The sequence below is a fragment of the Dendrobium catenatum genome, unplaced genomic scaffold, assembly GCF_001605985.2.
Source record: "Dendrobium catenatum unplaced genomic scaffold, ASM160598v2 fragScaff_scaffold_1520, whole genome shotgun sequence".
Lineage (NCBI taxonomy): Eukaryota > Viridiplantae > Streptophyta > Magnoliopsida > Asparagales > Orchidaceae > Dendrobium > Dendrobium catenatum.
This window is the reverse complement of record NW_021319982.1, coordinates 392,508-405,358: the sequence shown is the minus strand read 5'-3', so window position 1 is coordinate 405,358 and position 12,851 is coordinate 392,508. Positions and strand designations below refer to the sequence as shown.

General features: G+C 35.6%; 1 protein-coding gene across 1 annotated transcript in view; it reads left to right on the top strand.

Annotated features, from left to right (window-relative positions):
- Window positions 1-12,515, top strand: part of LOC110109198 (formin-like protein 20) — a 29,554-nt gene extending 17,039 nt beyond the window's left edge. The window contains exons 7-18 of the mRNA XM_020840145.2: window positions 1,722-1,820; window positions 1,945-1,986; window positions 2,608-2,688; window positions 2,788-2,838; window positions 2,921-3,002; window positions 6,326-6,420; window positions 7,632-7,703; window positions 7,779-7,895; window positions 10,261-10,329; window positions 10,403-10,469; window positions 11,940-12,166; window positions 12,257-12,515. Of these exons, the coding sequence (XP_020695804.2) occupies window positions 1,722-1,820; window positions 1,945-1,986; window positions 2,608-2,688; window positions 2,788-2,838; window positions 2,921-3,002; window positions 6,326-6,420; window positions 7,632-7,703; window positions 7,779-7,895; window positions 10,261-10,329; window positions 10,403-10,469; window positions 11,940-12,076 (912 nt within the window). The 3' untranslated portion in view covers window positions 12,077-12,166; window positions 12,257-12,515. The remainder of the gene's footprint in view (window positions 1-1,721; window positions 1,821-1,944; window positions 1,987-2,607; window positions 2,689-2,787; window positions 2,839-2,920; window positions 3,003-6,325; window positions 6,421-7,631; window positions 7,704-7,778; window positions 7,896-10,260; window positions 10,330-10,402; window positions 10,470-11,939; window positions 12,167-12,256) is intronic.
- The last annotated feature ends 336 nt before the right edge of the window (window positions 12,516-12,851 follow it).

Here is a 12,851-nt window from a genome sequence, read left to right as displayed (position 1 = left end):
TTCGTACACCGCTGGTCCCGTTCAGGACTACGCCAGCTAGCTCTCGTAGCGACTTCCTCACTCCGCTTCCGTGGAGGGTTCAGGGATCTTGGTTAAGAGCTGAAGAGGGGCAAAGACGATGACTTCGGGTAGGTAGGAGCTCAAGAAATAGATCGACAGGAGGCCGTTTTGAGTGAGCGACCGCGAGCGAGACGGGTCTTCGATCTAGAGCGGGAGAGCGAGGTGACGGAGTGCGACCGAGAAGGGAAGACAAGAGGGAGACCGGATAGCGATCAGGCGGAGGGAGCTGGGAAAGACGGGATCGCGCAGGCTCGAGCTGCACCTGGAGACGAGGATCGAGTGCTGGAGCGTGTTTGTGTGAGAACTTGCCACTTGGACTGAGCTTGGCGCTTTTTGACTGTGTTTTATATGCACATTAACTTCGCTTTTAACGCGTTTGACTTAAAATTCTGTGGACGCATGTACATTCCACATGTCAATATTTTATTTGTGTCTGGACCTATCTCTAGGTCCGATGACCATTTGTCATTTGTATGAGAGAGAATGAGATCGGGATGTGCAAGAGTTTCAGGTACGTTCAGCTACGGGAGATCGGGAGGGTGCCCCGTGGAGGTAGAGGTAGAGAGCAATATGGGAAGGAAAACGAGAGATGGAGAGTAACGTGATACGAATTAAATCTTCTCTCTCGCTTTCTTTTTTAATCACCTGAACCTGACATGGTCGGCGCTACGACAAATATTAGGTCTGATCACAGGACCTATTTTTTAGGTCCAGACATCCAATAAAAACTTGTCACGTGGACTGCGCTTTTTGACTGCACTTTAGGTGCACTTTACCCGCGCTTTACTGGTGCTTTACTTGCACTTTACCTGCGCTTTTGACGCGCTTAACTTAAAATTCCGCGGACAGTTGTACATTCCACATGTCAATATTTTATTGGTGTCCGGACCTATCTCTACGTCTGGTGACCGAACCTAATAATTTCCCCGGTACTACGGCGTGTGAGAGAGAATATGACTAGAATAGCAGGGAATAAATGATAAATGCAGATATAATTTAATTTAAAATATATACATACAAATTTATGTAGGAATTAAAAGAAAAAGTCTTAATACAAAATAAATTTAAATTTTTTCTAAAAGCAAAAAAAAATTATGTTATTTTTATAAAATGCAAAAAAAATGATTTTGCTACGGTAAAGGCAATTTTTTTTGCATGATACGTGAAAAACTCAATTATGTTTTGCGTTTTATGTGAGAATCAATTTTTGCCATTAGTGATCTAAACTTCAAAAAAAAAAGATTTTTTTTGCTAATTAATTAAAATATCTAAAATTTTAACAGGAATAAAACCTCTAATTGCTGCCTTCAAAACTATGCGCCTCGTGACATATGCCTTACTTAATTACTGTTGACAAAAAGTACAAAGTTAAAAAAAAAAACTTTCTTTTTTTGTTAAAAAAAAAATTTATAATTGTGTTTTTTATCTTTTTTTATTTAAATTAGTTAACAATCATTTGCTAATTCTGGGGTCAGCGATGATCCTTTTTAAAAATTAGGTAACTTTCACACTAAAACATCTTTAAGATTAATAGATCTACTGACCTGTAGCTTCATTCCAAGTACAAAAGCAAGTAATTTCTATGTTTAAATGAACTTATTTAAGCCTGAATGCAGCAATATGTGGGATTTATGTGATAATGCAGTTCACTTTTACCGCAGAATGCTGCTCTAACATTGGATGATTCTCTCCTAGATGGTGATCAAGTTGAAAATCTTATTAAATTTTGCCCAACTAAAGAAGAGATGGAGCTCCTTAAGGTGCAGAAGTCTACAATAGCTTCATTTAATTTTATTGCTTTGTTCATCTCTCTCGTCTTAGTGCATCAATCGAGTGTTATAGTTTTCATTTTGTGTTCTAACACTTCAACCTTTTGGATATCAGAACTATACTGGAGACCGGGGAAATCTTGGAAAATGTGAGCAGGTAAGAGAAGTCATTCTTGTAATGCTTGATTGATTCACTACACTGACTATGCAGGGTGCTACAAAGTCGCTTATTTACTAAAATTGAGAAGTTTTAGTGAAGAATATTGATATTCATCCATTTTTAATGCAGACAATGCAAGCTCATTAAGATTCTTGAAAGCCTACTGTGTTAAGTTTGCATCTGTGATTGAATTTTGAACTCTGTTCAGAACTGTACTTTCTATATCGTTTTGAATTGCTTTCTTGTGTTGTATTTAATTCGGTTTAAACATTCTATAGACTCTTCTTTTACGCATTTTTCAGCAATAACATGTTTCAAATATAGCTGACTTGTCGCTGACTCCTAAAGCAAGATGCCCTCTCTGCTTTGACGGAATATGCAATTAATGCTGCATTTTTGGCCTGAAATATGGTTCTTTTACTTATTTGATTATGGTCCTGATCCTTATACGAAATTACATTTATGTATGTTTATGTGCACATGCACACAATAACACATTTCTTTGTTTTGGGTATGTAGTAATATAGCTTCAAAAAAAGGTCTGTTATGATTTGATCATTTTTATTTTTTATCCTTACTTCTTTAACTACCATAACCACTGCTTGTTTTGTGATGTAGTTCTTCCTTGAATTGATGAAGGTTCCTCGTGTAGAGGCCAAGTTAAGGGTCTTTTGTTTTAAAATCCAGTTTAATGCACAGGTTCTGTTTTCTTTTAACCAAATTTTTTTCTCCTTACTATGTAGTAAGTTATCCTTGAAAAGTCATTATAAACTTTTCTCTTTCTCATATTCTTTTCAGACAGCCGATATAAGAAAGAGTTTGTATGCTGTTGACGCTTCGTGTGAAGAGGTCAATTTAGATTCTGACTGAATACAACATACGGAATTATTATAGTTATCATTATTAACTGTTTTTGTAACAACCCTTTCAGATTCGTAACTCAAACAAGCTAAAGGAAATCATGAAGAAAATTCTATATCTAGGAAATACACTTAATCAGGGAACTGCAAGAGGTAAGAGCGGTTTTTCTTGCATTTTTGAAATAATATCCAGGTGAAGGAAAGTAAGTTTCTCTGTCACATAAATTATTGCACTGTCGTATACATTTTGTATTCCATTTCCATATTCTTTATGATTAATCGTGATGACTGTAAAGATCACGCCATGGTGAATAAGTTGATGCACTTGAATTCATCTTCAGCATCAAAACAGCTTTGGTTGTCTTAATCATTTCCTGTTGCCAACTAAAAGTTTTTTTTTTTTTTTTTTGACACAACTTAATATGAGCGGGACTTGAATCCTCACCTCATACTTTGTGAGGAAGAGGCAATACCACCTGAGCTAGTGCTCATTTGTTACTTTCATAATTAATTATTCATCTCGATAGCATAAGAAAATTTTCAATTTATGATGTCATAATTCTTTCCTCATGGAAATCACATAGGTGAATAGATTTTACTCTCATTATGCAACACCACCGACCTCATGTAGTGGGATAAAAAATTGATGTTGTTGTTGTTGTTATGCAAATGGCATTCCATAAGCTCTACTTCATTTTTTTTATCATGCTTGTGGAGATTGGGATGGGTGCGTGGGTTGGGATGATGTTAAGTCTTAGTTAGTTTCCATGATTCCATAATCCGAGGGTTTGCTAGGAGGAACCTAATGTAAAACACAGCATTTTATTGTAAATTTTGAATGTTTTATTAGGAGCTATCAGTTCCAATGGATCACAATTGAAATTTATGCCAAGGGGCTCAATTTTATGACAAGCCTCAACTTATAAAGGGCATTGCTCTATTAAATAGACTAAGTGACTCTGGGGCTTAAGAATATGGCCAAAAGAGGAGTAAAGACACAAAACTTGGCCAAAGGGGACTTATAGGTTCACAACTTGGATATTTAGCATCAAGGGGCATTGCATGATTTGGTAGTGGCTCTGAGGCTTAAAAATAAGGCCAATTTGATCACATTGATGTGACACCTTGGAGGCTTAAAAGCATAGCTGACCTAGTCACACAATATAATACCTTTGTGAGCCTTAGTCTACTTTGAAATAGGTTCACTAGAGATATTTTACATGGTGGATAGGTTTATGAATATTAAAAATTGGAGGTAGCACTTTTGTATTTCCTTGGGCAAGTGTTATCCTTTTGATGCCCCATATGAGACTACTTTTTTGTTTAAATTAAGGGGTTTTTGGCTTTACTAAAAAAGAATATAAAGTAAAAGGAATGTAATGTAAAATAAAGGTAGCGTATTAAAAATATTTATAAGTTGTTTGATTAAGTACACTATAAGTGCAAGAGATTAAACTTTTGTGTTTTGCTTGAAATAAAAAAAATAAACATTAAACCAAACAGCGACTATAATAGGGTGGTTGGTCGAAAGTAAACAATCGACGATTCACAACGACCGTAGAAGGTGATAGGAGGTGGTGGTAGAGGATGACCGAATGCGGTGGTGGCGGAGGACATCTATTGGTAGTGATGGCGGAGGGCAGCCGATATCACTGGTGGCCAACAACAACTAGTGGTAGCTAATGGCAACTATAACTCCCCCCTGAAGAGAAGTATTTAGAATTCGCTTAAATCTAGTGAATTTCAAATATATTGAAAATGATCTAAATAAAAAATTCTAAATACATTCCAATTTTATTCTGAATTTGCTTTTCTTATAACTAAACATTTGAAATTTCAAAAGACTTGTTTTTTGTTTACTTTACAATTACTTAACCAAACGGTCCCTAAAGAGATAGTAATATCCATTTTAGCCATAATTCGAGCTACTGACTACCTAGCAATTGGAATATCCACTTGAACTAGTTTACCAAAATTGAATTAAGTGAAAACAAAGTAGGATTTTTTAGGTAATTAATCTGGAGTCAAGGAATTGCAACTCAAACTTGAGTAACGGGAGATTTCTTGAAACAATTAAAGTATGCAACCTCCTTATCTTGTGCATCAGAAAATCATCCACATAGTATGATCTACTTGAAATGACTTTTGAATGGCTTCTAGGACAAGTTTACAAAAACATGACATGAATTAATAGCTTTAGTATAAGTTTATAAAAACGTCCGGTCTTACGACATCTCCAGCCAAAAATCCATTTTTTCTCTCCAAATTATAATAAAATTCTAAAATGCAATAATTCATCTTCAATCGAAATCCATTCACGTGCTTCTTCATCTCGCTGCGAAGGTAACCAACCGTCTTTCTCCTCTTTCGTATGTTTCTTCAGCATATCTCAATATTAGAGCCGCACTGTTCACCTACTGAATTTTTGAGATATGATTTAGCATTCGAATGGAGCGAATGGAGGATGGCATATCGCCGTATATAGTTCGGTTAGAGATGATCTTACAAGTATTTAAAAATAAAAATAATTAATTAAACATAACACATGTCTCAGCCCTCTAACCTGATTTTCTTGCACCCAGTCCTCGTTTCCCAGCTGTTTTCCCCGCTTCTCAAACCTATCCATTTCAATACATCCGGGAGGGGGCGCTCATTCTTACCAAAGCTGACTGCCGATTCATCTCTCGTCGGCTATTGTTCCTCCATCTTCGGCTACCACTCCTCTCGACTCCTCAATTCCACGTCAACCCAACCACCTCATTATTCCCTCTTGTGATCCATTCAAGACCAATGTCACCCCATACCCTCTCTTACCCTCTACACCTCATCGATCCCTCCATACCTGCATGCAAGTGTCATAACCGCTCCAACCTCCGACCACCACGTTCCCTATCTCCTTATCGCTTAGACGGCTCCAATCGTCGACATGTCCCTTCAACATCGGCTTCTGCTATGAGGATCGATGCGGCTCAATTGTGTAAGGTTCTGCGGTCCAAAGTGGCAATAACAAATGACGATGGAGAAGCTTCCAGGCAGCTATTACCCTAATGGTGAAAATATAAATCAAAACATTAATTTTGGTTGTACATTCACTGTTCAATTCCTTATGACTGACAAGTCTTAAGCAAATATTTGTGAAGAGTTCCATGATACTGGGATGTAAAATCATGGATAGATAGTTTATCATGCTATATTATTGCTTCAAATGATGACTCGCTCACCCAGAAAACTTTGAAGGATCTCGTCGACCTGAACAATGGCAAACCTGATAGTACCTTCAACACCTCAAAATTAAAATTTTCGACACGATGATAGAGCTGATTTGCAAAAAAGTAGTCAATTGTATTTAGCTTTATTTCTCTTTAGAATAATTTCCATTTCATGCTACTACGCTTCTTATCTTCATGTTTATACCGTACTTTCTCCCTTGCTATTCTTAAAATGTATTACTGTTAATTATGCTTCCCTCACAACAGGTGCTGCTGTTGGTTTCCGTTTAGATAGCCTCCTCAAACTATCAGATATGCGTGCTACGAACAACAGGATGACTCTCATGCATTATCTTTGTAAGGTATTGATGTAGTTTGACTCTTCACCTTAGTAAACTGTGTTTTCTTTTATCTGTTAATAAGTTCATTTGATATTTCTTGCTATGATTAAAAATAAGACCATCAAACAAGTTTTCTAAAATGAGACATGCCATCTGAAAATGGAAAAGCTTCCTTTGTTTTGAACAGGTTTATGATTTGGGTGCTCATACAACACTATTGATCACTACCCAGTCTAACTATAGTGATCGATGAGTATCTCTCATCTTAGATGAGGAGCAAGTGTAACAATGTCAGGCTATCTCTAGAGGCTTATAAGTTGAGTCTCATTATACCAAACAATCTTATCACCAATTCCTTCTCAAACCCTTCTCTCCTTGACGATTGAGAAAATAAGTCTGCCCTCTAATCAGTATCACCTGTAAATTGATAAGCAGACATTGTGACAACTAATAGAAGTCAACCTCCCTGTAACACTCAAGTTCCTCTAACTAATTCAGAACTACATGCACTATCCATTATATTATATTAAATCCACATTGAGAATATTCCTGACGTTACAAGTTTTTCTCATGCTCGTTATCGCAACCAAGGAATTCAGTTATAGGAGAGAGATCAAACCCTTTCCAACTCCTACTTCAATCAATCTACTTTTTCACGGACAGATTCGCCCGGAATTTCATCATCTTTTTGAGGATATTTATAGAAGGGTTGGATTAACCTACCTTTTCGATGATGTGGTGCATCCGGATTCACCTCCGAATGCCTTCGGATTCCGCACACAATAATTTCTCCTCTTAGCGACGAATCCGTGATGGAGAATCTACCAAATTCCGCGTGATTTCAAAATATCAGTTCATAATTTATTCAAAAAATCCATTGATCCATATAGGCATGTCAATCATTTTGGAACAACCATGTGATATGTTTGGCCACCGATTCATATTCGTAGTTTTTCCCGCCACTTTGAAGGCACAAAGAATATCATTGTTTTATTCACTCAAGCAGTGCTGTGTTGTGGACTTTAATGGTCTAGCCTGCTCTTCGTTAATCAATTTTTTGCCAACTGATGCTTGTTGAAAGACCTTTTCCATCAATCAAGCATACAATATTGGCCAATCTAGGGTTTCTTTTAATGCTTCACCCCCGGAGTAGATTTCCAGCTCTTAGCGAGGCTTTTTTCAGGTTAATTCGTACTTTTTTTTTAATCTGAGAGGCTGCTATTGGCCATCAGGTCCTCGCTTCAAGGTCACCACATCTGCTGGATTTCCATGAGGATTTTATCAGCCTAGAAGCGGCATCTAAGGTTAATCCTGTTTTTTTATATATTCATCAATATTGAATCTTGCAATTGTGGTCGTGCATGATACTTGCTTCACAGATACAATTGAAGACTTTAGCTGAAGAACAACAAGCTGTGGTCAAAGGATTAGAGAAGGTTGAGATGGAGCTGATCGCTTCAGAAAGCGATGGGGTAATATCTGAGACTTTTCGTAAGGTATATTGTGAATTTAATCATCATTTTTATCTTTTATCTATTCTTTCCAATTGATTTCATCGCCTAATCTGCTTCATTTCTCACGGTTTCTCCTAAGTAATATACTTGCCTTCATACTCACTCAACAAACGGACATCCATTCAAACACAAACATAGACACCCACACATAGACGCACACTTAAATAAAAATACCGATTGGGACTTGCATATACAATTTTCATACCTTGAATCTAGATGGTGGTCCACTTCACAAATATGAATATGTTATAACAACTCACAAGGTACAAACTAGCATTCCAAGCTAATGTGAAACTTTAAATCTAGAGTAAAAAAAAAAAAAACAGCAGATAACATAGTCCAATTTCAGATTTTTACTGAGAATATGCAGAAGTGGTTCCACACAATGGAAGGTTAGCAGATATGCACATTAGTAACAGAAGACTGGGAAAACACCACAAACAGAAAATACAGTGCAAAGTCCACAAACATGTACATTGATGTTGTTGTACCTCGTAATTGGCCAGCCAAGGCCATCTTGACTCCATTACCTTTGCCACCTTTTCACTTCTTTATTCTGTTTGGAGCCCTTCCCTGTTTGGCCTAAAAACCTTAATCCCTCCTGCTTATATCAGAATGAAGCAGGGATCTTAGCTTGTCAGGAGGGTTGACCAACTGGTATATTGGATTGGCTGAGGCCGGGTAAGCCTTATTTTTATTATTCCACAGTATAGTCATAGGCAAGGGCATTCCCAATAGACGGTGATTGCCATTACAGGCAGCGGCAACCTCCCAAGGCAGAAATGCTCAGCATTGGAGAGAAGAAGAAGATCATTTCAACTTCTTGTAGGGTGCTTTAGTTTTGTCATTACATATCATTATTGTTATGGAATACTTCTTGAACTTAGTGCTTTCTAAACTGAACTACTATTAAAAACAAAATTATTGGCTCACTTCCAAAAGTGACAAATCCAAATCAATCAAAAACTTTAGTGAGCTTTGATTAGCATGATCTAAAACACCACAATGATTCAATCTTCATTTTGATCAAACTAGACATTCATTTAGACATGTTATCATAATTTGACTTGTGAAGTCCAAATCTTAAAACCTTGATCTTCTAGGAGTATTCATTAGAATGGCGATGCAAATATGAAAGTCTTTAATTATTGAAAAGCAAATTATGTGTATGATATTATTTTGCTTGTCTCTACTCTTAGTTTCTATTTTTCTAATTTATTTTCAATTAAAGCATGCCTATAATGCTGATCATATTAAAACTGAGATGCATTCTCCAATGTTTTAAATACACTTACGATTCTTTATCATTATTCGTCAGATTCCCTAGTTTAGCCCTTATGATTCCTCGTCATTCTTCAGCACATGATTCCTTGTCCTTACTGGATTTTTCTAGTTCAACGCGGATTTAGAAATTATTTTTGCATTGTTGTTATTTGTCTGCTTCTCTACCTGATTATGCACAGTAGATGGGTGTAATGACCGCCTGTGCAGTAATGGGATTACTTGTGGTAATGTGATCTGGACATAGTAAGAATTCACATGTTTAATTAGCATTTATGAATATTTTTATGGATTTTTTAGTTTTTACCTTTAGGACGCTACGGTGCTGTATTATCGGCTTTGCGGCGCTATCTTCTCTATTTGGAGGCGTCGCAGTGCTAGTAAGTGAGCATCGTGGCGCTATGTGCCAAAATGCAGCGCTACTACACTAGTTAATGGCGCTATGACAACAAATTTTTTGTTTGAGTGCCAAAAATATTGTCTAGAGAGCGCTACGACATTAGGTCTATATATATCCAAATTTATTTTCTAAATTTCTATATAATAAATCACCTGCATTTTTCGCCTTTCCCCTTTCACATATTTATAGAAATGTCAATACTTTCAACATATATGAACAGTATTTAACATATCATAAAAATATACTAATTTTGCATATACAACAAAATTGTAGGGTTTATGAGGGTAAACTTTTGCATACATTTCAACAGTTACAAATCATAAAATCATTCCAATGCAATATCCACGATGACATTTTGATGCTTGTATCATTTTGTAGCAATTTCTTTGTGTCAATATACTAGTTAAAATGCCTAAAATATTATACAACAAAAAATATCCAGTAAAACTAATTTTGTGAAAAAATCATTATAAAATAAAAAAAAAGTACATGACGAGTAATTTTTTACTGTTTCATTACAAAATTTGCATTTACTTCATCAAAACCAATTTTATCTTTATCAGTTCAGTTTTTGGAGCTAATTTCAGTCTGGTCGTTTTCTCTTGTAGGGTTCATTTTTTATTCATAGCAGCTTGCTTAACTGTCTATATTTTACATTCTATCTAGACTTTGAAGGATTTTACTGTGGTTGCTGGAGCTGAAGTTCGGTCACTAACAGCACTTTATAATGCAGTGGTATGGTTTGTACTGAATTTATTCTATTGATATTTGCGATTATAAGTTTTTTATAAATAATATTTCTATTTAGGGTCAAAATGCAGATGGTCTTGTTCTTTATTTTGGCGAAGACCCTGCTCGCTGCTCCTTTGAACAAGGTAAGTTATGTAGTTTTCTATTGTTGAGTGAACATTATCTATTCTTAGTTTCTTACATTGCATGATAGCAAACAGTGTATTTTTTCAGGTAGGTTCAGATACAGCATTAGTTAAAACTGAATTATGATTCATCCTCCAACATATAAACATTCATCTTAATCCGAGCATTTCCTTGACGTTGTTTTTCTTACATTTTTGCATGCAATTCCTAAAACTTGTAAGATGTTAGCTATTTCAATGATTATTTTGCACTGTCCTCCCATCTGACCAATATTGAAAACCATTTTTAGATTTCCTATTTCACAATTTGGGTTCTTGGATTATGTTAAGCAAATTTGACCAATTAATTTTGGCTTCATTATGTCTGATGATTTATATTTCACTTAAAAAATGAGTTCATCAATCCATGGAAATACAGGATTGAAATAAGTGCCCATATAGATTACCATGACCAGGTTATCTTGATGTTACCAAACAATCCTAACCTGTCTAAGCAATTTCGATGGTCCTGCTTCATCCAGTTTCTATGCTAAATTGAAACTTTTTTCCCAGAAATAAAGGCAATTAGTTTCTTTTAAATGGTTTCATATGACCCTTTTCTTAAATGTCCACTATTATTCTTCACTTGTGAGCTCATGGGGTTTCAAATTGAGCGTGGGTGCTTGTTGGCTGTGGCAACTATCTGCTCCAAATGACTAAACTATGCAGAAACTAATATTCAGGTGCTGCTTTAAACACAATTAAGAACTTGATATCATATAAACGTCCTAGCCCATGAATTAGCTCCTTTTTCTGCAATTTTCTAATATATCATAAAGCGTAAAGACCATTAATCTTGAGCTTTGAATGTTCTTTTTCCATATATTATGCATCAAAGTTGATGCATTTAGTGTTGCTATTAAAAATTGGAATAAAAGTTGATATGTGGCTGTAGAGAAAGTGAGTTGACATGGAGGGGAATAATTCTTCTTGTTATCTATTAGCATGTTTAGAATACAACCATATGATTACATGGTTGACAAATACTAGAAAAGTGCATAAAAACCCAGTCTCATTGTCATCCTAGTACATACAGAATGAGAAATAAGAAAAATACATAATTGTAAACAAAGGCGTTATTAGTTTCCTCTAATAATAGCTTCATATTTCAGCATTTCTCCCTGCCTGAGTATTAAATGTTTACCTCTATTTCCTTCTAACTGAAACATGCCATTACTGTTTCTTCATATTTAAGTGCATTTTACTTTTCCTACCACCTTAGGGAAAAATTATTCTATGTGGAGACCGGACGCAGAAAGTCGTCCAGAGACCAACCAGAATGCGCCATGTCAGTAGTACCGAGCCGCGGTACTGAGCACAAAGGTGACATGGCGCATTCTAGTTGGTCTCCATACGGCTTTGGACGTCCGCACAGAATAATTAATCCCTTTGATCCTAAAAAACTGGAATTCATACTTACGTATATTGCAGTCATCACCACTCTTATGAACTTTGTTCGGATGTTCCGACGAGCACATGAAGAAAATTGCAAGCAGGCCGAACTTGAGAAGAAAAAAGCACATGAGTCCAACAAAATACAAATTTCCAATAAATTGAAGTGTAGGTGACTTCAGTTCTTGCCAGAAAAACCACTTTTCACCATTTTTGGCATACTTTCAGACTTGAACATGACACCAACATCAACATATAAGAATTGGGTAATTCAACATTACTGTATGATACCTATAAATTAAATTCCAAACTTTTATTTATCACCTTGTTGATGCCAATTCCTTCTTCATCTGCAGGTATTTTTGAAATCTTTGGATGATCCACTGATCCATTCTATTTGTTCCAGCCTTGCATACCCTCTCACCTTTGTACAAAGCTAATCCCACTATTCTTTAATTCTTTCTTTAGCATTATTGTTATAATTTGTTTAGATGAGAGAAATTGATTTGTTACAGTAATTTAGTGTGAATCCTAAATTTAAATTTGTCTATGTACAACATTACAGCTTCGAGCATTACAAGAAGAAAAAGCCAGCAGGGGAGCTGATCATAGAAATGTGATAGTTCTTAGATAATGTGGCATTATTGTATATATAAATATTAAAAGATTTTCTTTTCTATATAAATTACAAGATGGTTTGCTAAAAAAAAAAACAGAGGCTTTTGCATTATAATGTTGGAATCATTAATTTTCTTTTAATAAAATTTGATTTTATTTTGGTTATATAAAACTATCATAATTTCATGGAAATTCTTCTTCCCTGACATCATAATTTTGTATGCAGAAATAATAACTGCAGTTGATGTGGTCCAGGATAATGTAGGGACAATATTGGATTGAAGTGTAATTGTACATTTTGCAAACTTAATTTTGATTGATTATTGTAAAAGC